We start from the raw sequence: 22,448 nt of genomic DNA, 5'->3' as shown, positions 1-22,448 counted from the left end.
ACAAAATACAAAAGTGCAGTGCATATTAAAAATGGAAACACAATGCAAAAGACTTTGAAAACACAGAACAATGCCTGCACGGATCATTATCTGGATTTGTACAGAGTTCAGAGCTTTATAATCGGTAAAAGCATATTAATATTGCATTGATAGAGATCTTGCATCTTTGCTGAGAAAGTGAAACACAGCACTTCTCTTTTTCAGTTTATTCATAGACTGTTTTGTACAAAATACCTGGTCACAGGCGACTAGATCTACAACATCATCAAGACATCAAAACCACTCTCATTTTGTAATACGATTACACTTATTTTTTTTGTGTTTATATGTAAATAAGAGGGTTGTCGTGTGAGAATGTTGTGTGAGAATGCCGTACTTACCTGTGTGATATTGGCAATTTAGAGACAAGGTCAAAAAGGTCGTCTCTTTAAATATTTTACTTATGTTTTGAATATCTTTTTTATAAGTACATCATTATTTGCCTTCATGTCCGTACTTTTTACCTCCTGCAGGAAACACAACTTTGTTTTGTTTCATAAAGCAGATGGTATGAGTAGAAAAGTGTCATGACAAGAAAATAATTGACATTTTCTTGTGCACACATGACTGTACCAGATGCTTATGGCCAACAAATTGCTCAGCTGTCATGTCATTTCATTTAAAGTTTGTGGGACCGAATCAAAGTATGCTGACAAGCGGCTGTCTTTACAGAAACTTTTTAGGCAAAAATGGTCAAAACCGTTTATAGAATTAGGGCTGGTGGTTTGTAAGTTGGTTGTTACCAATGTAAACCTGAAGACGAATGTTCAACTGACATTGTTCTCCTGCTATTCTCCTCTGATTGGGTTTTGTTCTGGATTTAAAAATAAAAGGTAAACTTTAGTTTCTATGCCAGTTTTTCAAACAAAAAATAAAAAATAATCAATAAATAAATAATCAAAAATGCTGTGAAATGTTTATTATGAACATCATCTTGGCATTTGCAAAAATAAAAAAAACGTTTGAGAACTATTAAAGGTTATATATGCATTACATTACATAAATTAGTCAAAAACATTCATATTTAATATTACTTCATGATGACATGAAGAACCAAAAAAAGAAGAAATTCCAACACAGGGACTTAGGTACATGCTTTCATAAACAGCATTTTTACACAATATAACAACAATATTCTTAACATATTTACGAATAAACCTATCTAGAACATAAAAATGTTGTGGATCCCCATTTATTTCATTTATATTAAATCAAATTGTAAAATGACTTTTTACAAAAATATCAAAAAGCTTCTTTTAATTAGTTTTACAGTAGCTATTGACAAATTCTGGCAGTTTGTAATGTGCATACAACACTGCATAAAATAAGACAGTACAGGGTACATTTGATCTGTTCAAACAAAACGGCTCATAATCTAATTAATTTAAGCTTTGTGTTAAATAAAGATTGATTGGTAGAAGGCAATAAGTTTGAGACAGATACACTGTGTTCTTTAAACTGTCGTATTTTAACATTAGGGGGCAGCAGAACAGCTTTGTAAAGTGCCTTTCTGTTTCATTTTAAGCGGAAGCACTTGAGCAGTCTAACTCATCATCAATGCGATTTATAAACAGAAAATACAAGCGTAAAAACTCCATGATGGATCAAATGATCAGTGGCCTGTGCACAACAAGCTATCGCTGACTGTATTTTGTATACTCATGCAAATGAACATGAAATTAGTTATGAGACTTGCACTTATATAGAAGAGGCATAGACATGTGTACAACTGAAGGTCACCAGTAATAAAACGCTCAGAAAGATTTAGTTTTTTAAACCAGTAGCGCTTTAAGAGTTTTCACACATCATCTTTGATTAATTTAAGAACATTTTATATTGAATAAAAGTATTTCACTTTAATTTATTTAACATGAAAACAGGGCACTATAATGAACACACACACAAAACAGCCATATATATATATAATAAAATACAAATGTCTTAAACCCAGTCTAGATACTGAGGCTATTGGTATTTAGCTGATAAATATGTAATGCCTTTATAAAGACAAAGTGCTTTTATGTTGTTACTACAGTACCTTTGTGTGTGTGTCTGACAGTTTAACTTCATGTGGGCATGACTCAGAAGTAGGTGGCAGTGTAATATAGAAGCACTCGTTATCTGGCCTTATTATCCATAGCAAACCGAATCAACTAACTCTTTAAGAAAGATATAATTAAACAGTTTTAAACAGTCTTCTAGCATCTCATGTGTCCAACAAAGTGGTTAACAGGCTGAGAATATGGGCCTAATCCAACAACAAATCCTTGTTAAATTGGCAGTGTGAAGTGTATGCCCACTTTATTGCCTACAAACTATTGAGCAATTGCCTAGCAAAATGCAATAATGTTCGCTTTTTAACTTTTGAGGGCATTGGCAATTTCATGGCAAGCAGAAAGCAGCCCTTTAAATAATTATAATCTAAATAATTCTGGACTTTTCTCACAATAACCTCCAAAATATTAAGAACATAATTGAACTTTCATTTTAGAAGGCCATATTCTGTAGAAAATTGCGTGGTCGTATTTTTAATGGTCATTATACATCACTACAAGCTTGGCCTTCTCACATGAGAAGGCTTAAAATGGGTACCTAATGCCAGTCACACAGAAGTATGTAATTCATCATAAATGTCTTAATAAATGTGTAAAATATCCCAAGACACCAAAAGGTTAGATTATAAATAGCTGCTGATGGAAAGTACCCCTCAGCAAATATATTATTCATTGCTCCCATTAAAACCCTCTGTGAAAATCCGAACTGGTATCCGAACTGCAGGACTTGTATTAGAAATTTATTTCAGTTTGAAATAACAATAATGTGCGTTTAACTCCTTTAAACTGTTTGTGTGTCCATTTTATATCATCTTCATGTTGAACTTTCGTGCCCCTCCTTGACCCCCGCTGGCGGCGGGACCATCTACCTTTCTGAATGAATACTCAACTGAGAAATTGTTCTTGCGCTGACCTCGTCCGCGGCTCCACACAAACAAGAGAATGAAACAGAAAAGCACAACACCCAGAAACATAATACAACCCATTGCTGTGGACACCAGGATGGTCTTGAGGTCCAATGTGAACTTGAGAAAGACACGTGTGTCATTTAAATTTGTGTCATTAAGATCACCCACGTAATAGGTGCGATTGGCTGCCAAAGCACCATCCAATGGCAATCCACTGACTGTCAGGGTGGCAAAGTAGGTATCGTTGCCACCAGCATTGCTTGCTATGCAGATGTAGGTCCCGCTGTCTGTTACCTGGGCATAACGGATCTCCAGCGTACCTTCAGGCAGGACAATCACTCGCCCAGTACTCTTGGTGGTGATACGTCGGCGCTGAGGTGAAATCCAAAAGATGACCGGAGTTGGGTCTCCTTCTGCTCGACATACAAACGACACTACCTGGCCTTCACGTGCCGTCAGCTGTTGCAGTTTGCGGTTGCGAATTTTAGGCCGCTGACAGGTGAAATGGTCAAAGAGCGCAGAGTCTGAGAAGGTACTAAGTGCTTTTCCTCGCAGTTCCATGGGTGTGGCGCAAACAGGCGACTTTCCGTCAAAGTTGAGGGTCTTCCGGCGCTGCAGGATCCACAACAGGCGGCAATCACAAGACAAAGGGTTGCCATCTACACACAACGTCTCCAGCGTGTTGACCGAGTGGAAGGATCCCTCCTCCAGGGTCACTAATCCATTGTTTGACAAGTTGAGCAATCGTATCTGTTGCAGGCCTCCAAGACCATAGGGTTGTACTAATATCAGGTTTGTACCAACTAGGTGCAGTTCCTTCAAGCGGACAAGATCCCGCAAGGCCCAGGACTCAAGAACTGAAATGGGGTTGTAAGACAGATTGAGGCTAGCCAAGTGAATTAGGTTGCGAAGAGCACCCGTAGGCACGGTGGAAATGTTGGTGTTGGTAATCGAGAGCCAAGAAAGGTTGAGACCTTGGAAGCTATGAGGAGAGATGTACTCAAGGAACGGCCAATGGTCAATCTCAAGACCCCGCAGTCCACCAAGTTTGCGGAAGTTCTGCTCTTCCAATGAAGCAATACTGAGGTAGCGTAATCGTAGAGTCACCAAGCCGCGAAGGTAGGAAAGAGACTGTCCAGTTATAGAGGTCAGATTGCACCTCTCGATGGTTAGCTCCCGGAGCCCCACCAATCCTATGAAAGCCTTGTTTGAAATGTACACCAGGTCATTATCACCAACCTCCAAATTGTGGAGGTTCTTCAAGTCCTGGAAGGTGAAGTCTAACAGGATGACCAGTTTATTCCCACTTAGGTCCAGAGTGGTGAGGTTGGTGAGCCGTGAAAAGGCACCCATGGGCACGAGTTTAAGCTGGTTGGCTCGCAGACACAGCACTCTAAGATTAAGCAAGCTGGAGAAGGCATTAGGCTCCAACACACTGATGAGATTCTCGCTCAAGTCTAGCTCCTCAAGTCTTGACAGAGTCGCCAAGTCATTGTATTCCACCCAGCGCAAACTGTTGCCGCTCAGATCCAGCAGCCGTGTGTCAGCCGGGATGCCCCCAGGAATAGAGCCCAGGCGTTTGTTCTGGCACATCACGGTTCTCTGATGAGGGATACAGTCACAGCGCTGTGGGCAGCTTTGGCCATGTGTTAGGGATGCAGCGATTAGGAGCACAAACAGCCCTGGTAAGCTTAGGCTTGGACAACCCGCCATGCCCCTTCCCTACCTTACTGGGGCCGAATCACTGCACCTCACACCTAGAGAAAAGAACACACACACACACACACACACACACAAAAAGAAAACAGGTATTGATTAATCACAACTTTGCAACTCTCATCTATAACCACTTCTACAGCATTGTGAAATTAATAAACTGTCCCGAGTCCAATGATTACTTACAGTTTGTATGAGCATGACTACTACTAATGTTTTAGAAAACATAGGCCAAAAAAGAGCAGCTGTAAAATATATCTTTGTGAAGACACAGCACATTTTCAGACTAGCATGGATAAACAATCTTAAGGTCAAGTGTCCGTAAAACTGCAATTTTAATTAATTTAACCCCCCTTCATAACACCATTAAGACCTGTTCACACCAAGATTAATGTTTGTCGGGAACTGAAAGTTGCACAACATTGCTTTGTGTTTACCAGGGTAACTGGGGTGTTTCTGCTTTTCTATAGGCATCACTGTCAGAGAGTGAATTTGCATTTTCATTCACCCAGTCTGCCATTCTTCTTGCATGGATCTGAATAGACAACCTGGATGATTATATTGCACCAAATGTTCATGACCAACATTCGTCTTTGTGAGAACAGGCCTTTAAAACTGTAGATTAAGCCATTTAAATTTAAAAAATGCAGTATAAAACAGAGCTATTTTCACTGAATAGTAAGGACAGAAGTAGAAAAAGCTTTAGCATGTCATGAACACTTTACACATGAACAGGCTAAAATCTCAGATGACGTAATGCCCTCGTTAAGTTCATGATTTCTTTATCTTTATAAGCCAAGAAATATATGTACTGTATCAGAGCTTTGAGCTAGGCATGGCTTCAAAATGACTTAAAGGCGTGGTTCACTGGTCTTTTTCTAGGCTTGATTGTGTTTATGGGGTGCAGTCTAAGATGTGTTAATGCTTCGTTTTTTTAAAAACACATTATTTTTCACATAATTTACCTTTATTCCACTCTGTCCCTTCTCTGAGAAACGGGCTGATCTTTTCCTGTTTTTATGAAGCCCCGCCCTCAGAAATAGGTGTTGGGCTCTGATTGGTTAGCTAGCCCAGTGTGTTGTGATTGGCTAAATCGCCTCTAGTGCGCATCTAATTGTCCCGCCCCTCACCTCAGCGGCATGTACTCCGGTTGTATTGTATACAACGGCGTCTTTAATATCGCTTATCAGTTTGAGCCCGATCTGGGTTTGTGATGTCACGAACCCGGGAAGTAACTTGTTGTAGTCCCTACCAGCCGTTTTTGTAGGCATTAAACTGCCAGAATTTTAATAGGGGATATCTCCATTTGCATTGAACTATAAGCTTCGTAACTTTGCAGATACTGTTTATGCTCAAACAGCAACATTACACACTAACTAACGTTAAAAAAGTGAAATCGCAATGAACCACCCCTTTAAGATCATGCTTGATTTGTGTTACAGTAGGTAGCATTTCAATGAAAGACTGGGGTGAAAAAACTTGTTAGATAAAATAGATTTTAATGTTAACTTGGTCTTTACAAATGTGCAATGGAAGATATCCCAGTCAGTGCATTTTGATATGAACATTCGGGCCCACCCTGGTGCTAAAGTATATGAGACTTAATGAACCATAATGAGACTTACCTATGGAACAGAAGTCTAATAGTCCAAGTACCAGCTACCAGGTTATTATTGAACAGTGACATTTCAGATGTACCCCAGCACAACCCTTCTTCTCCCTCCCCCATCATCTCTGGTAACCCAAACGCATGACCAGCCCCTGGTTCAAACCCATATCAGTTGACAATAAGAAGCTGTCCAATCAGCACAGACCACTGCTTCAAACAACAAATGGAGTCCATAGGATCGCTATAAGACAATCAGCAGCGTGAGGTGAATAGAAAACTACACCTGACTATGACTCAGGTGTCAAAGCTTGTGTCATGGGTCATTATGTCAGAAAATCATGAATACTAATAATAAGCAATGATTAATACCCCGCCACTTTTCTTTCCACCCCCTCATGAGATGTCAACAAAACATATTTCAACTGCTTATTAAATTTAATTGTCTTCAGGAAAGTGCTCTCATGTGAATTTTTATATCCATGCAGATGCGCAATAACTCCAAATTTTATAATACAAATACTGTAACTATACCACTCCATAGTTAGACATACATTTAAAAAGATATCACCACCTTAATGGTATATTTTACCCACAAAATTCATTCAAACAAAGCTGATGAGTTTCAGCGATGACTCATCTGAACGTCTCTGATTGGCCATTGCATTCCGAAGCTCAACAGAATCGTGTGTGTTTGGTTATAATGCGCAAAGCTACGCCTTCCCCAGCCTTTCACACGCTCCGCCTATGATTATGCTATTATTTACTCACCCTTATGTCATTCCAAACCTGTATGAGTTTTTTCTGCAGAAAACAAAATATATTTTTTTACTGTTTAAACTGTTTTTATCCACATAATCACCACATAACCACATAATCAAAACTAACATTGGACCCCACTGACTTTAATTGTATGGACAACAGAAAAATAAAGAGAGACATTTTTTTAAATATTTTTTTGTGTGCTGTGGTATGACATGGGGGTGAGCAAAAATGTATCTAAAATTGAATTCCAATTTTGGCTTGCCCTGCATTGGAATTTAAATGGAGCTGACCTCAACCTGAAAGTTGTCAGGAGTAAATGAGAGACACGGCTACCTCTTTGCTCTGTTGCTCACCTCAGCAAGGTAGCATGTCACCTGAGAATTACATAGCCTAACAGCTGTTAGTCGATACGTGAAGGGCAAATCAAGCAATTAGTGTTTATTTTCCCATAACAGTTGTTGAGAGGCTGGTTAAACATAAAATATCAATACAAAAATATCAATGTTCTAAAACAGATTGAGAAAATGAAAAACTCTGTTGCTAAATCTTACAAATGTCTGAATGTCATTGCATTAGATGCAAAATATATATATAAAAAAAGGAATTTAAATATATTACATAATAAAATTACTAAAAATTAAACTAATATTAAAATGATAAAACTAATAATAATATTAAAATTATAACTATTACTATAATATATTATATATATATTTTTTTTTTTTTATTTATTAATAGTATACTATACTATAATATAGAAATACTATAATAGTATATAAATAACACTAGTTTGATATTTTGTTATCTAATGCAATCACATTCATACATTTTTAAGTGTGACTTAAGTGTCGTCTACCATTTTGTCTACTTAACCATTTTTTGGGTACTTAAACTTGCAGTGTTAGTCATTTTATGCAATCATAAGAAGCCTAAAATCAACGCATCCTGGAATCATACTATTAAGAGCTAGTCGGAGTAAAAAAGGAAATGAAAAACATTCAACAGTTTTGAAAGCAGTGCTTGTTTTGAAAAACACTTAACTATATGGTGCTTAATGTTTCTGTCGAATCCAGGATATTGTCCTACATAAACAAGACCAGGTTTAATGATGAGAATAGAAAAAAATAGCAGCATAAGCCCAGACTGACATCACACAAACATCAGAGAGAAAAGTCTATCTGGGTTGAAAAAACAAAAAAAAACCTCTTAAACAGATGATACAGACTGGGAGCAATTAAGGCAGCCTAGTACCTTAATTAGAGAGAAAGCACATTAAAAGGAATAATGAACACACACTGGAAGAGAAAAAAAAAAATGATAGGGCAGGTGCAAGAACTCATGGAGGGGGCCATGAGCTGAAGGGAAGTGTGTGGAGGCGTCAACTTTCCCATATATCACCGCTGGATCTGCACTAGTTTAGTGCAGCTGATGGCACTCTTCAACTCACATCGATTTCAAATGCTGCCCACACATCTCTTTACATAACCGTTCATAACTTCCTCATTCTGTCTCCTGCTGCTCCGCAAGCCCATCTATCATCTGCAGCTTGGGGAAACCCGACAGTGGCCCGCGAGCAGACAGTAAGACAGGATGAAGTGAACCGAGGATGAGGAAGGGGCAAATGACGGATGCTCAGGGTGAATGTCGACTCCCTGGAGGTGCCATCTCAAGGGGACGTCGTACTTCACAGAAGCAATGGAATCCTTGGCCAAACAAAAGCCGACAAGGGCATCGGCGTGTTGCTGGAGAACAGAAGCCATCTGAGACCAGAGACGTTCTCGGATTCAGCAGACGTTTGGGAGTTCAAGGAGATGACGAACAAGGAGCAGGGACTGCAAAATGCTGACTTTATACATGCTGACTGTGTGAAGAACAAACAATCATGGCTTTGTAAACACTACAGAAGTCATTTTGAGAAACTTAAAGCGAAAATTTGGCCAGAATTTACCCTCATGTTGTTCTAAGCCTGAACAACTTTCATACATCTGTGGAACATAAAATTCAAAATTTTGAAAAAAGTCAGTTTTTTTTGTCTATACATTGAAAGTTTATGGGTTCCAAATGTTTTAGTTTTGGACCCCATTGACTTTAGTTAAATTCTCAAAAACATTCTTCAAATTATCTTCTTTTATGTTCCACAGAAGAAATAAAGTCATACAGCCTTGTAAACATGACCAAGTTTGGAACAGGAAATGTCAAAGATAATAATCAAATTTAACAGAAGCTGAAAATTTACATATAAATCACAATCACTATATGGCTTAATGCAATTATTTAATCACAAATGCTCTGCGCTGCCTCTTTCAGTTTTAACATTTGAAAATGAAGAAATTAAGAGTACTGTAATATTGTGCAGTCACAAGGAGGATCAAAATCACAGGAGCGAAGTTGGCGTCCAAAAGGGTGTTTGGCTGCTGTCAAATAATGCAATTATAATTTATTATTGCACACATTTAAAATATTTATGACCATTAAATATTCATGAGTATGTATGTGAAAAGTTAGATTCTGATCTGTTAAGAAAAGTCCGAAAAGTTACATTTATAAACTTTAAAGCTTCTGTGTTTAATATTATTATTATTTGTTAAAACACTTAAAACACATGATTGTACATGAGCTTTTTAAAACCGAAAATTTGCGAGACGGCCTGACTTTCTATAACAAAGCAGAACTTAAAGGGAGGATACAGATTTTTTCCCTTGTCCCCTCAAACAGGAAACTGCTGCTAAAACTTCCCCCGCTCCTTTCAGCAACTTCTAAATCCCGAAAAATCATTCTCACATTATGAATTTCAACACTAGGGCTTTAAAAAGAAATTTGAAGTGTGGGACCAGACAGACAGTAAATTACATAAGGAAGAGACGCCACAGCACTCTGACTCTTAACCTCTGACAGCCGTCTGAATGATGACAACGGCAAACACCTGCTCAGCTTTTTAAAACATATCCACAACCTATTAGCTGTTATGCTGTGATAACAACCCGAGTAGTCACAAGGAGGATCAAAATCACTGGAGCAAAGTTGGCGTCCAAAAAGGGTGTTTATTTCGAGCAGATGTGCAAAATGTGCAAATAAATATGTTTAAGAGCTTAAAACGAAGACTATTAATAAAAACAAACCAGAACTGAATTGATATAAAAATCACAAAGTTTGGGGAAAAATTGTGCAGCCCTACAAATAAGCACAGCAAAAAACTTTTTTTTTTTCATTTAAATAACAATTGCAAATTTTATCAGAAAAATATCACAATTAGGATTTTTTTTCCCCCAAATCGTGCAGCCCTACTTTTAGTTCTCTTTGCACATTAGCTAGTATTGGAAGTATCTGAACATGAAAATCATATCACCTTTAATAAAAGAAGGTTAAAAACATTCATGAAGCTTCACCTGATCTGGTTCATGAACAGGCATGCTAATCAGCTAAAAGTTAATGAGAGATGACATGCTATTGTAGGAGAGGTGCAGGACAATCACACACAACTCTTGAGGGGATAGTGTGTCAATTGTGTTTCAGGGAAGAAAGACAATGACCCAGCGCAGCCTGAGAACATGACTTGTTTAACATGCATATTTGATCTAGGTGAGAACAGAAAGACCCTCTATTCTAGCAACAATTGGCATCGCTCAGTTTCCTGATGGGATGAATTATTCAGTTTATCATGGTCCATGAACATGACCTACTAGCACAAAGAGACTGACCACGCCTCCCTGATGGACCAACTCCAACAAGAATAGTGATGTACAGTATTGAACATTCGCTCTTTTATTGGCTTACAATCCTGTGAATAAACTGACTGATGCTCTACTTGACAGCTGCTTAATGCTGCTTTTATCTTTGCTCAGAGAGTCGTGTTAGATGACCTGATCCTTGGCTTCAGCTATGGTGCAGGAACTAGATAATTAGGTCAAAGATAAGCTTGGTACTAACTAAATGTGGCAATCAAGACAGAAAAACGTAAACAGACAACCACTGCTGGCATCTTCTTCATGGTGTCATTTTCTCTAATCAAAACTACTTTGAATTGACGTAGCCAGGCCAAGAATGGATTACGACCCATGGTTATTTTTAAATAATTTAAACAATATTATTATTATTATTATTATTATTATTAAAATATATATATTTCAAATAGCTTAAATACCTTAAATATTTTCTTTTCTTTCACATTCCATATTTTCGAGGCCACAAGGAGGATTTTTGCACATGTGGTTTGTGTTGGTTCTAAATTTAATTCAGAATTAAAAAAAAAAAAAATGCCTTGACCTTGAAAAATTATCCAGCTTTCGAGGAAGAAGCCATTTGGTTTCATTTCTAGATGAAAAACGCTATTTACAGCCAATTTCCATGGACATATGGAGAGCACAGTTTCTCCACAGGATGTTGATAATGACATTGAAAACAATGGCTGTTGGCCAAAAAAAGTCACGTGAATGTGACTGAAGAGAGAAACCAATGTCGTAAGGCTCACCGTGCTCACAGTTTTGTCTGACTCACAGCCCCTCGGGCCACGTCTGACTCATTTGCACAATTATAATTGAAAGTCGTCAAAATGCAGCAGTACTAAAGGTTCAGCTTTGAGATGGAGTCTAATGATTTGGACATTAAAGGGTCATTTGCCTTTACTAAACGATTAAATATGCCTTTATCACAAATTGCAAGTATATTTATTTTGGCGCTTATATTAAAAGGTCAGGTTTAAAAACATATTAATTCAGGAAAGAAACAAGATGGTATTCACAGTATAACTGAGTCACTGAATCATATGGAAGCCTGATTCCACCATGGAATTCAAAAAATAAAGGTAATTGCAACTTTTTAATCTCACAATTCAGGCTTTTTTTCCACAATTCGGAGTTTATAGGCAGCAATTCAGACTCGGAATTGTGAGATATGAGATAAAAACTCGCAATTGTGAGAAAAAAAATCAGTATTGTGAAATAAAAAGTTATAGTTACCTTTTTGTTGCATGGTGGAAACAAAAAGAAATTAGGGGAAATAAACTCATAATTCTGAGGAAAATGTCTAAATTGCAAGATATAAACTTAGAATTATAAGATGTAAACTCAGAATTGCGAGGAAAAAAAAGTTTATCTCGCAATTCTGTTTTTTTTTTTTTTTTGACAATTGTAAGTTTTATATTTCGCAATTCTGTTTATATTACAAAGTTGTAAGAATTGTGAGGAAGAAATTCTGACCTATACAGTAAAAAAAAGTTTTTTTGTTTTATTTATTCCATGGCAGAAATCGACTTACATAGAATAATTTACTAAAACTGATTAATTCAAAACACATTGATTCATTCAGGAATGCAAAACAACAACTGTCTTTGACTAAGTCACTGATTCATTCACTTAAACCGACTCAAAAACATTGATTCATTTAAAAAATGGAACAACTGTATGAGTGAATCACTGAATCATTCACTAAAACCAATTCCTTCAAAACACTGATTCATTTAGGAACTAAAAAAGTGGTTGTCTTAATGAATCACATTCGTATTAATTTCATTCAGGAACAGAACACCACTGTGTTGCATTTCTTGGAGACGTGCGACTTTTGATTCTTATGTGGCTTCATTTGGAATTATTTTCATTGGTGGAGTAAAAACAGACGACGTAATAGGAACTATTTTGTCTAAAATGTAAGTTATTCATTAACGTCTTCGATTTTTTTTTTAACTATAGTATTACTCAGGCAAATAGAAATGTTGTTCAAATATTTATGGCCGTTATAAAAGAAAGCATTAAAGATACCAAGGTTTTTGAAAATTCACTGGATGAAGTAGCTCAGATTACAATGATGGTGGATGTCATACTCCATTATGGCGTGACTCATCAGATTTAACATGGAGCGACATCCTAGAGAGCTCAAATCCTGAAGCATCTCCAGATATATTCTCTTGAGCAAATAAAATAATTAGCGCCTGTGGTATCAACTTTAAAATGTCAAAATACACACCTCACAATATTTTCCACCAAACATAAATTACCTTCCGCTGCTTCGGTATTTCACAAGATCAGTTTCCCTTGTAGTTACGCAGCAGCTAATGAGTTCCACTGGGTAGTCCAGGTCCTAGTAGCACTGCAGTCAGCATGCATGTGGATAGGGCAATAGTAAAGTAGGTCAGCCATGTGCGGCACCCCTGGCATTTGGGCACAGCCAGCAGTACCCGTAAATTAACGTCCTCTCTGTAAGCCCCTCCAAATTGAGACACGGCACTGACAGGACTGCCGCCAGTCACTGGATCCTCAAAGCTGAGGAAATAAATCAAGAGGATTACAGAAGTGGCATGAAGATTGTGATTACACATGAGTGCAGTGTCATAAACTGCAAACGTTTATCACCATGACTCAATGACGTCTTCTGAGTATGCTCTAAAGTTAATAAAACTAAGCCTAAAGTTGACACGTACAGTACACTCACCCGCCACTTTATTTGGTACACCTGCTAATACCGGGTTGAACCTCCTTCAGAACTGCCTTAATTTTTCATGGCATAGATTCAACAAGGTGCCGGAAACATTCCTCAGAACTTTTGGTCCATGTTGACATGACAGCATCATGCAGTTGCTGCAGATTTGTCGGCTGCTCATCCATGATGCCAGTCTCCCGTTCCACCACATCCCAAAGGTGCGCTATTGGATTGAGATCTGGTGACTGGAGGCCATTTGAGTATAGTGAACTCATTGTCATGTTCAAGAACCCAGTTTGAGATGATTTGAGCTTTCTGACATGACGCGTTAGATAGAAATGGTCAGCAAAAATATTTAGGTAGTCTGGCATTTAAACGATGATCAATTGGTACTATTATTAATAATTAAAATAAAAATATATGGTGCCCCTATTGTGCCATTTCGAATATTGCCTTTCAAGCTGTATGTGAATGTAAACGATCTGCAAAGTTGTAAAGCCGAAAGAGCACGATAAATAAAGTTATTGTCTCCTAAAAGAAAGAATCGACTCGGAACAGCCTAAACGAGTCGTCAGTAATTCGAATCCCAATTTTGCGACGGCTACACATCACGGTGTATCACATTTGCATAATGCCCGCCTATATTCTACGTTATATTCTCAAACACTGTGGCTTGTTCGTGTGGTTAACATCATGTCGAGAAGACGCTGTGTCCTACACTGTGAAAGTAAATTTGTTTTATTTTCACTTCCGAAAGAAGAGGCTGCAAAGAATCAGTGGTTAAAAAAAAATTCCACTGTACCACAGCAGTACAACCCCAATATTTTTTTTTTGTGTTCCCGCCATTTTACTGACGACTGCTTCTCCAATCTCGGGATTCACAAAACGCTTGCTCTTGAAAAATGGCTCAGTACCAATGTTACCTCAATTTTATTTTTCCTTGCTGAGCAAAACTTTTCTCCATTGGGTGTACATTTCGTCCACCTGAGCAAAAACATTTATACCAGACGTGTACAGCGCACACACAAAAAGTGTGTAACTTTTAACTTTAATGTGCTATTATATTTGATTTGACCCTTGATGTAACTAAATGATGAAACTTTTAGGTTATCTGTGCCCATCATCCAATATTTCCCCCACTTAATCAAGCCACTCTTCTTTAAAACATGATGACGTTTTATTTCATATCATTACATTTGCATTGGCTCTCCTGTTGATCTATTTTATCTGCAAACATTGAAGTATTCAATTTCTACAGCGACTGATTTGGTGCACATCATTCTCTTTCTATGAAACCTGTAAACCGGTTCTATATCGACACCAACTCTATCGCGGTTTGCCCAAACATTGAAATTATTTAGCATTTACTAGGTTTCAATCAAATGGCTTTTCCAACTCATTTTTGCATCTGTCCTATGCACGGCATATTGAGAAGAGATGATGCCAACCCCTCAGAGGACCTCAGATGATGCCAACCCTGAAACAACATACAGAATTACCAAATTTTGCTATAAGTTTGATTGCAACATATAATAATTGCTGTTAATAGTATTCATCATCTGTTTGATTACGTCTTTAATTGATTTTTCCGTACATTAACTGGCAGTCACCACTGATAAGCTACTACTAAATATATTGTAGAAACTTAATTTTCTGTAAAGCTGCTTTGAAACAATTTGTATCGTGAAAAGCGCTATACAAATAAACTTGAATTGAATTGAATATTATTTCTTCTGCATAGCCGCGACATAAGAAGTGCGTGGCCTGGCCACGCACGCACGCAGCTTAGAGGGAACACTGCTCAGTATCCAGTTTATTTGAACCAGCTGGCTCCATTGAATCACAACCTGTAAGTATGTATGTTTATATTTTCTATATTTATATTGTCATGTCATGAAAAAGAAAAAAAACATACTCATGAAACAAAGGACACATCTAATTATGATGCCTTCCACTACAACCTCTTGAGATACTTATCCTAACTGCCAATTCATTAGCGCAATTGACTCTTGGGGCCAATTACATGTAAACACAGGGTGATAAAATTACAAGGCATTCCATTAGGGCGAATATAACACTGAAGTTGCATAAGCTTTTAATTAGAAGGACGAGAGAGCTGAAGAAAGGCAAGCATGAAGCCTGGTATTGCATGAGAAATGTTTTTGGGCAGTGTCGGAAAAGGCCTCGGCCTAGCTAGGTCGCATGGCGGAGGTGGGACGCCGTCCTGCAGTCGTCTCTTTGGCTTGAATGGATTAAAAGACACCCTTCACTGGCTGGCATTCTAACCCTGTCAAAACGAATCACTTCAGACTGCCTGGCCACTACCTAGTAGGTTAGCTTAGCCTTCTGTGAGAGTGAATTTGGATGTATATCACATGATTTCGGAATCAGTCACACAAAAAAAACACATACAGTACATGTACATAATGGTTTTACTTCTGCTGACTGTTTTGAAGTATGACTTTGTCCCTGGTTAGCAAGGCCAGAATGCATTAGCATTTATGCTACAAATGCAAACAGCTACATGTCTCACAAAACATTTTGGATCACCTTTACTCCTGTGGGATCATCTGAAACATTTTTTTACACAGGATCTTAGTGCACCGCTATGCTAATGGGCTAATAGATATGCTAGTTGTTCATACAGTCAGAGTGTGACCTTTGGTTGAGATTGGCAATCCTTTGCTAATCTATTGCTAGTTGCAGCAGCTGCAATGACAATCAGACCCTCCGGCTGTTGGCAACCCGTCTGCTGCCTCTTCGCAACATCGTTGCCTTTAATCAAGGTTCTTACTGCTTACAAATCAGCGAGAGCAATTAGACACTATTAGCTGGAGTTATCAAGCACCAATGAGAGCCGTTTCTTATTCTCCTGCTGCGTGAAAGCTGAAGCTCAGTTTTTACCCCAGTAATTTACCCTGTTCCTCCCAATTATAAGAAGCCTTTGGCAAAAACCCACAAATTCTCCTCTGACATAGTAGCTCTGTATAAAAAAAACTAACAAGCTGCCTACATTGGCGGAATCCTAGCTGTCATGCAACTTCATATGTGACTGATTAAGAGCGCACTAAATAGGCAACAACTCACAAAATAGTGCTCCTCACAGGAGAATGTGACTCGTTATTAGTTAGCATGTTGCTAAACTAACAGCATGATATAAGCATAAAATGTACATTCAAGCTCACATAAATAAGGTAAAATCAAGTTTTAATTACACTGAAAAACTTTTAAATCAACACTTTTTTTCAATGAATGAAATACAAGAACTTATAATCAACATTTCACCTAATTCACCATCTTTAACTTATTTAGTGAGCTTGAGTGCAAAGCATTAGCAGTAGCTCGAAAATAAGGCAGCATAATTAAGTTGCCTACCTTAAAACTCAGAAGAGCCTGTGATCCCTTAAAATACTACCTCTGTGGACAGCTTACTATGTTTTCAGATGGAGCATCAACCAAAAAAGTCTAGGAATCCATAAAGGGGTAGTGAGAATAGAACCACATCTGTTTAATTCCATTAACAAATTGCTGAATCGTAATAGACTTTCACATGTTGCATCTTTTTCCGAACTCACAGATCGTAAGCAATTTGCTACCATGGGTGGATTTAGGTATGAGGTTGGTGTCGTGCACGCTGTAGTCCCTCAGGGATCAATTGTGGGCCCCATGCTTTTTAACATCTACATTTTTCCACTTGGTCAACTTTTGAGATCTCTTGGTCTTAAATTAAATTTTTATGCAGTTGACACTCAAATTTACATACATTCAAAACCTGATGATACTGTGCCTGTGGATTTTCTTTCTCAATGTATTTCTAAGATAAAGGAATGGATGTCACAAAATGTTCTTTGTCTTAACAGGGAACAGATTGACATAATGCTCATTGGTTCACCCCACCAAATACGTAAAGCTGGGTCAGTTGATGGTCCTATCATTGAGTTTCGGGCAAAACTAAAAAATCTGGGGGTGATTTTTGATTCTAGTCTAACATGTGAGCCTCATGTTCAGAATACTGTTAAAACATCTTTCTTTCATCTTAGAAATATCACCAGATTACGTCCAATGCTGTCCTTCCCTGTTGCTGAGAAGCTGATTAACACTTTTGTATTTTCCCGTATTGATTATTACCCTAAACAAATTGCAGGTCGTGCAAAATGTGGCTGCAAGAATCCTAACTAGAACTAAGATAAGAGATCATATTACTCCTACCTTGGAGTCTTTGCATTGGCTCCCTGTTAGGTTTAGGGTTGATTTTAAAATTCTGATGCTTACTTATAAGGCTTTACATGGTCTGGCACCTCAATATTTGTCTGAGGTTTTATCTCCCTATACCACAAAGTGTGACCTTCATTCATCTGAAACAGGTCTGTTAACTGTTCTCAACCCGTTTTAGATCGATGGGCTTTTTCTTCATTAGATCCGAAACTATGGAACTCTTTACCTATTGAGATAAGGCAAGCAAAATCCCTTAATCCCTTTTTAAATCTCACCTTAAAACTAATTTTTAGGGTATCTTTAACTTGATTTTTTGGTATTAATTCTATATTATTTTATTTTTAAGTGTTTTGATTGCATATCTTCTTTTCTTGCTTATTTTATAATCTTCACATGGTGTATTTTGCTTGTATTTTGTTATTTTACTTGTTTATGTAAAGCGCTTTGAGATATAACATTAAAAGGCACTATAGAAAATAAAGATTCTTATTACCATTATTATTATTATTATCTATAAAATTGCCATTTCAAGGGTGTCTTGAGTGTTTCGAGGTTTCTCTGTTGAAATGTGTGTCAAATAATAAACTGCTTTTAAAGTGTCTCAAAATCAGTGGTTGCTCTCATCTCTGTCTGACACTAGTGGAGTTCAACTTCCTTGAGAGGTTTGAACTCTAGAACTGAATTGCAAAGTCGAGGTCTGGAAAATGCACATTGATCAAATCACTAGTTTTTATGCTCTTCTTGTGGAAATTTTGCTTTTGACAGAGGATTTACAATATACGCTAGAACACGACTCCATACATTCATCACTGCATTCAGTCGACCTGTATATTTGAGAACACGGTGACAACCATTTGACACCAGGTCACCACTGACCCCAGCAGCTGTTGTGGGATAATGAGTGGGAGGTTAAGTATGGAGTGACTCGAGTCAAACTGGGTCCCTTGAGTTACAGACAAAACATGGGACACCCATTGACACGCAAGTGGAAAAAGCCCTCATGGAAAAAGAATCTAGTTAGTCTAGGCTTTTGATTGTTGGTGGTTAATACCAGTTTACATCTTAAAGTGAAAAATAAAGGAGAATTGATACTGGAGATACGTTATAGCCACATTGTGTGATATAGTCCTATTTATAAGAAAAAATTACAATTGTGAGATATAAAGTTGCAATGACAAGAAATGCAATAAGAAAGCTGCAATTTATGAGTCACATTGTGAGATATGACCAATTACAAGAAAAAGGTACAATTACAAAAAATAAAGCTGCAATGTTTGCTATATAGTCACACAGTGAGATATAAAAGTCCCAATTACAAGAAAAAGTTGTAATTACAAAAAATAAAGCTGCAATGTATGATATATAGTCAAAAAGTGAGATATAAAAGTCCCAATTACAAGAAAGTGTTGTAATTACAAAAAATAAAGCTGCTATTTATGATACATTGTCACATTGTGAGATATAAAAGTCCCAATTACAAGAAAAAAGTTTTAATTACAAAAAATAAAGCTGCAATTTATGATTTATAATCACACTGTGAAATATAAGTCCCAATTACAAGAAAAAAGTTGTAATTACAAAAAATAAAGCTGCAATTTATGATTTATAATCACACTGTGAAATATAAGTCCCAATTACAAGAAAAAAGTTGTAATTACAAAAAATAAAGCTGCAATTTATGATTTATAATCACACTGTGAATTATAAAAGTCCCAATTACAAGAAAAAAGTTGTAATTACAAAAAATAAAGCTACAATTTACGATTTATAATCACACTGTGAAATATAAAAGTCCCAATTACAATAAAAATGTTGCAATTACAAAAAATAAAGCTGCAATTTAGTCACATAGTGAGATATAAAAGTCCCAATTACAAGAAAAAAAGTTGTAATTGTCAGAAATAGTCATATTGTGAGATATAGCAGAAGTTACAAAAAGAAAACGATACCGCCAATCCAAACTGTATGCTAATTGTCAATCATCTTTGACGATAGTGGTCCTGACAGAAGTTGCAATTATGAGAAAAAGCGAGCCTCTTAAGTGTCACAATTGTGAGTAATATAATTACCTTTGCATTTTTTTGGAAACAGTCTTTATTAGTGAATTATCTGCAGAGCCTTGAACAAATAGGCATCTCAAGCAATAAGCGCTTGATTTTATTAAAGAAGAGAGAAGGTAATTCAAACCTTGAATGAGTTTCCCTAAGCTTGCAGGATAATATAATCCCAGCATCTCTTATCTCATTGTAAGACTGATTGCCAACAATGACGAAAACACAAAAACACCAGCAGCATCCAAAAGTAATGATGTTTACCACCCACTCTGTGTCAAACTAGAATTATGAATACTAGTTCTTATGAAAGAAAAACCACAGAGCATACACTTGTTTTTGTCCCCTTTGGTCACAACAGCAGCATGCCGTATAAAGTCCAACCCAGCCAGAAATATGACACGCATGTGCCGGCGTAAAATAGAAGGATTATCCGTTATTACATAGGGTGATGTTCTGGGACAGCGGCCCCCGTATTTTTTGTTCTGGATGCGAGCCTGGCCTACTTCAGTGTCTTCTTTAATCCGGTGGCACACCACCTGCTTTTGCTGTTTCCAATAACCAGCTCTAATCTCTGGAATGGTTAGACAACAGTGGCCTAGCGCTGACAGCTGGCAGACTTATCTTCTAGGAAAGAGACCACACAACAGCGGGCTAACCAGCAGCAGAGGAGGTCCCTAGTAAAACCTGCTGCATCGCTAATGTTTTCGCGCTTTGTGGGATTTATTGCAGTTCTGCTATTGTCAATCCCTTCCGGCCCAGAAAACACAACAGGAGCTGTTTCGCTGCAGTTCTCAAACACCCACAAAACTGAACTAGATTATCTCGTGGCTAGAAATGTTTTGGATTTTGTCTGTTTAATCCATAGGACGCTGTTTATTGTATGAAAAGTCTAGGCAAATTTCAACTTTAAGTAAATAACTCCAACATTTTTGGATCTTAATTGAGCACTCTAGTAAATAATGCTGAAAAATACATAAAGAAATCCAGATTCCATATTAGAATATTGTATTAATACTTATTTTTGTTCAAATATGCCAGAATCACAATTGTGAGATATTAAGTTGCAATTACTGGAGAAATAAAAATAATGCAATGAATAATAATAATAATAATAAAAACAATAATGAGAATCAAAGACACAATTGCGAGAACAATAATTCACACTAAAAAATACTCAATTCACAGTGTGAGATATAAAAGTCCTACTGTAATTATGAGAATAAAGTAGCAATTACAAAAAAAAATAAAGCTGCACTTAAAGTAAATAGAATATTAAATGAGCACTCTAGTAAATAATGCTGAATAACAAAGTATTGTATTTTTTTTTTGTCAAATATGCCTGAAAAGGGCTTTTATTTTTCATTAGTGTTTGCCTGCTTCCCAGCATGCACTAGGGCATGAATGATTAATGAGGGTACAACTCATGCGATGTTGTCATTGTGTGACTACTTAAAACCTTGTGAATAAATGAATAATTTGAATATTTAATACAATACAGTGATCTGAATCATTTGAATCTGCTCTCTAAAAAGATTTGTTCACCGATTCATTCAGTGACTCTTTCCGCAGGTACTAGTCTGTGGTTTTGTGTTTTGAATGAGTCATTGGATCATTATGAGTAAATGATTGAATGACTCACTCAAAAAAAAATAAAAGAAAAACAGCTAAAAACAAATATTTATAAAAAAATATATACAATATTATCATGAGACTCCAGAAAGAGTGTTTAAATGTGAACGAGACGTCAGTCTCATTCAGACCGGTTTACTAGGTCCAACCAATGAAATGATTCTTCATGCGAATGCTACAGGCTTATGGTATAGCGAATTAAAAATTAGTGCATGGAAGTGAATGAGAATGATTCGTTCACTTAAGATATTTGGGGAAACTACACTCAGAGAGATTATACAGCATGACATAACCAGGTTTGGGGAAAGACGGGAAGAAAAATGGGATTCGGGGAGAGAGGAATTTCAGAAAGCCTTCGACTCAGTGGGAACTTGACAGGTGCTCCCTTCTTACTCTCCCTAAGAGCTCAAACCTAGCGTTTCGGCTGTCACCATACAAATCCTGTGGGTGTGAGCACCATCACTGCCCCGGTATTGGGGGGGAATTAACGCTGAGCCACTGCAAATGACTGACAATCCTAAGGTCTCTTTGAGAACAGGCTTAAGAGGGAAGAAAGGAAGGAGGATGAAATGAGATATGAAGTATGAAGAAAGTACATAGGAATATCCAACACTAGGTACTTTTTCTAGCAAGCTCTGCAAATTCAAAAGGACTGCAGTCCCTTTTTCGTTATTTCTGAACATGACACCCTTTATGAGGACCTGTTATGTAACAAAAAAAAAAATAATAATAATTTAAATTTAGTTAATAAATAACGGAGTAGCTAATAACAAAGCTATACTAATAACTAAAGACACAAAAAAACGCTCTGCTAGAATATATTGTAAATAATTAGCTATGCTCAATTATGCTGCTCTCTGTTGTTGCAGCAGTTTGATATTATTGCAGTTTCAAATGTTCAGAGTTGGCAAGTTTTTATAAAATCATATTAGCTCCACATTCAAGTACACTCACCTCTGAAACAGTGAATACTGTTATTTCACAGCTGAAGTGTCTGCAAAGATATTAAGCCTACCACTAGATAGGCCTAGAAAAGAATACATTATATATA

At 37.1% G+C, this 22,448-nt stretch overlaps 1 protein-coding gene across 3 annotated transcripts in view; it reads right to left on the bottom strand.

The window, feature by feature from the left end:
- Positions 1 to 1,961: 1,961 nt before the first annotated feature.
- LOC107655199 (leucine-rich repeat and immunoglobulin-like domain-containing nogo receptor-interacting protein 3) overlaps positions 1,962 to 22,448 on the bottom strand; it is a 39,428-nt gene continuing 18,941 nt past the window's right edge. For 2 of the 3 annotated variants that reach the window (XM_016442618.1, XM_016442619.1), the window contains one exon: positions 1,962 to 4,758. In XM_016442618.1, coding sequence (XP_016298104.1) covers positions 2,897 to 4,714 — 1,818 coding nt within the window. In that variant the 5' untranslated portion in view covers positions 4,715 to 4,758 and the 3' untranslated portion in view covers positions 1,962 to 2,896. Of the gene's footprint in view, positions 4,759 to 7,378; positions 7,435 to 22,448 lie in introns of those variants that run through there. The other variant, XM_016442620.1, reaches the window with a different exon arrangement.

This window comes from Sinocyclocheilus anshuiensis, unplaced genomic scaffold, assembly GCF_001515605.1.
Source record: "Sinocyclocheilus anshuiensis isolate Anshui unplaced genomic scaffold, SAMN03320099.WGS_v1.1 scaffold735, whole genome shotgun sequence".
In the NCBI taxonomy this organism is placed as follows: Eukaryota; Metazoa; Chordata; class Actinopteri; order Cypriniformes; family Cyprinidae; genus Sinocyclocheilus; species Sinocyclocheilus anshuiensis.
Note: the sequence above shows the minus strand (reverse complement) of the source record. Positions and strands in the feature narration are given on the sequence as shown.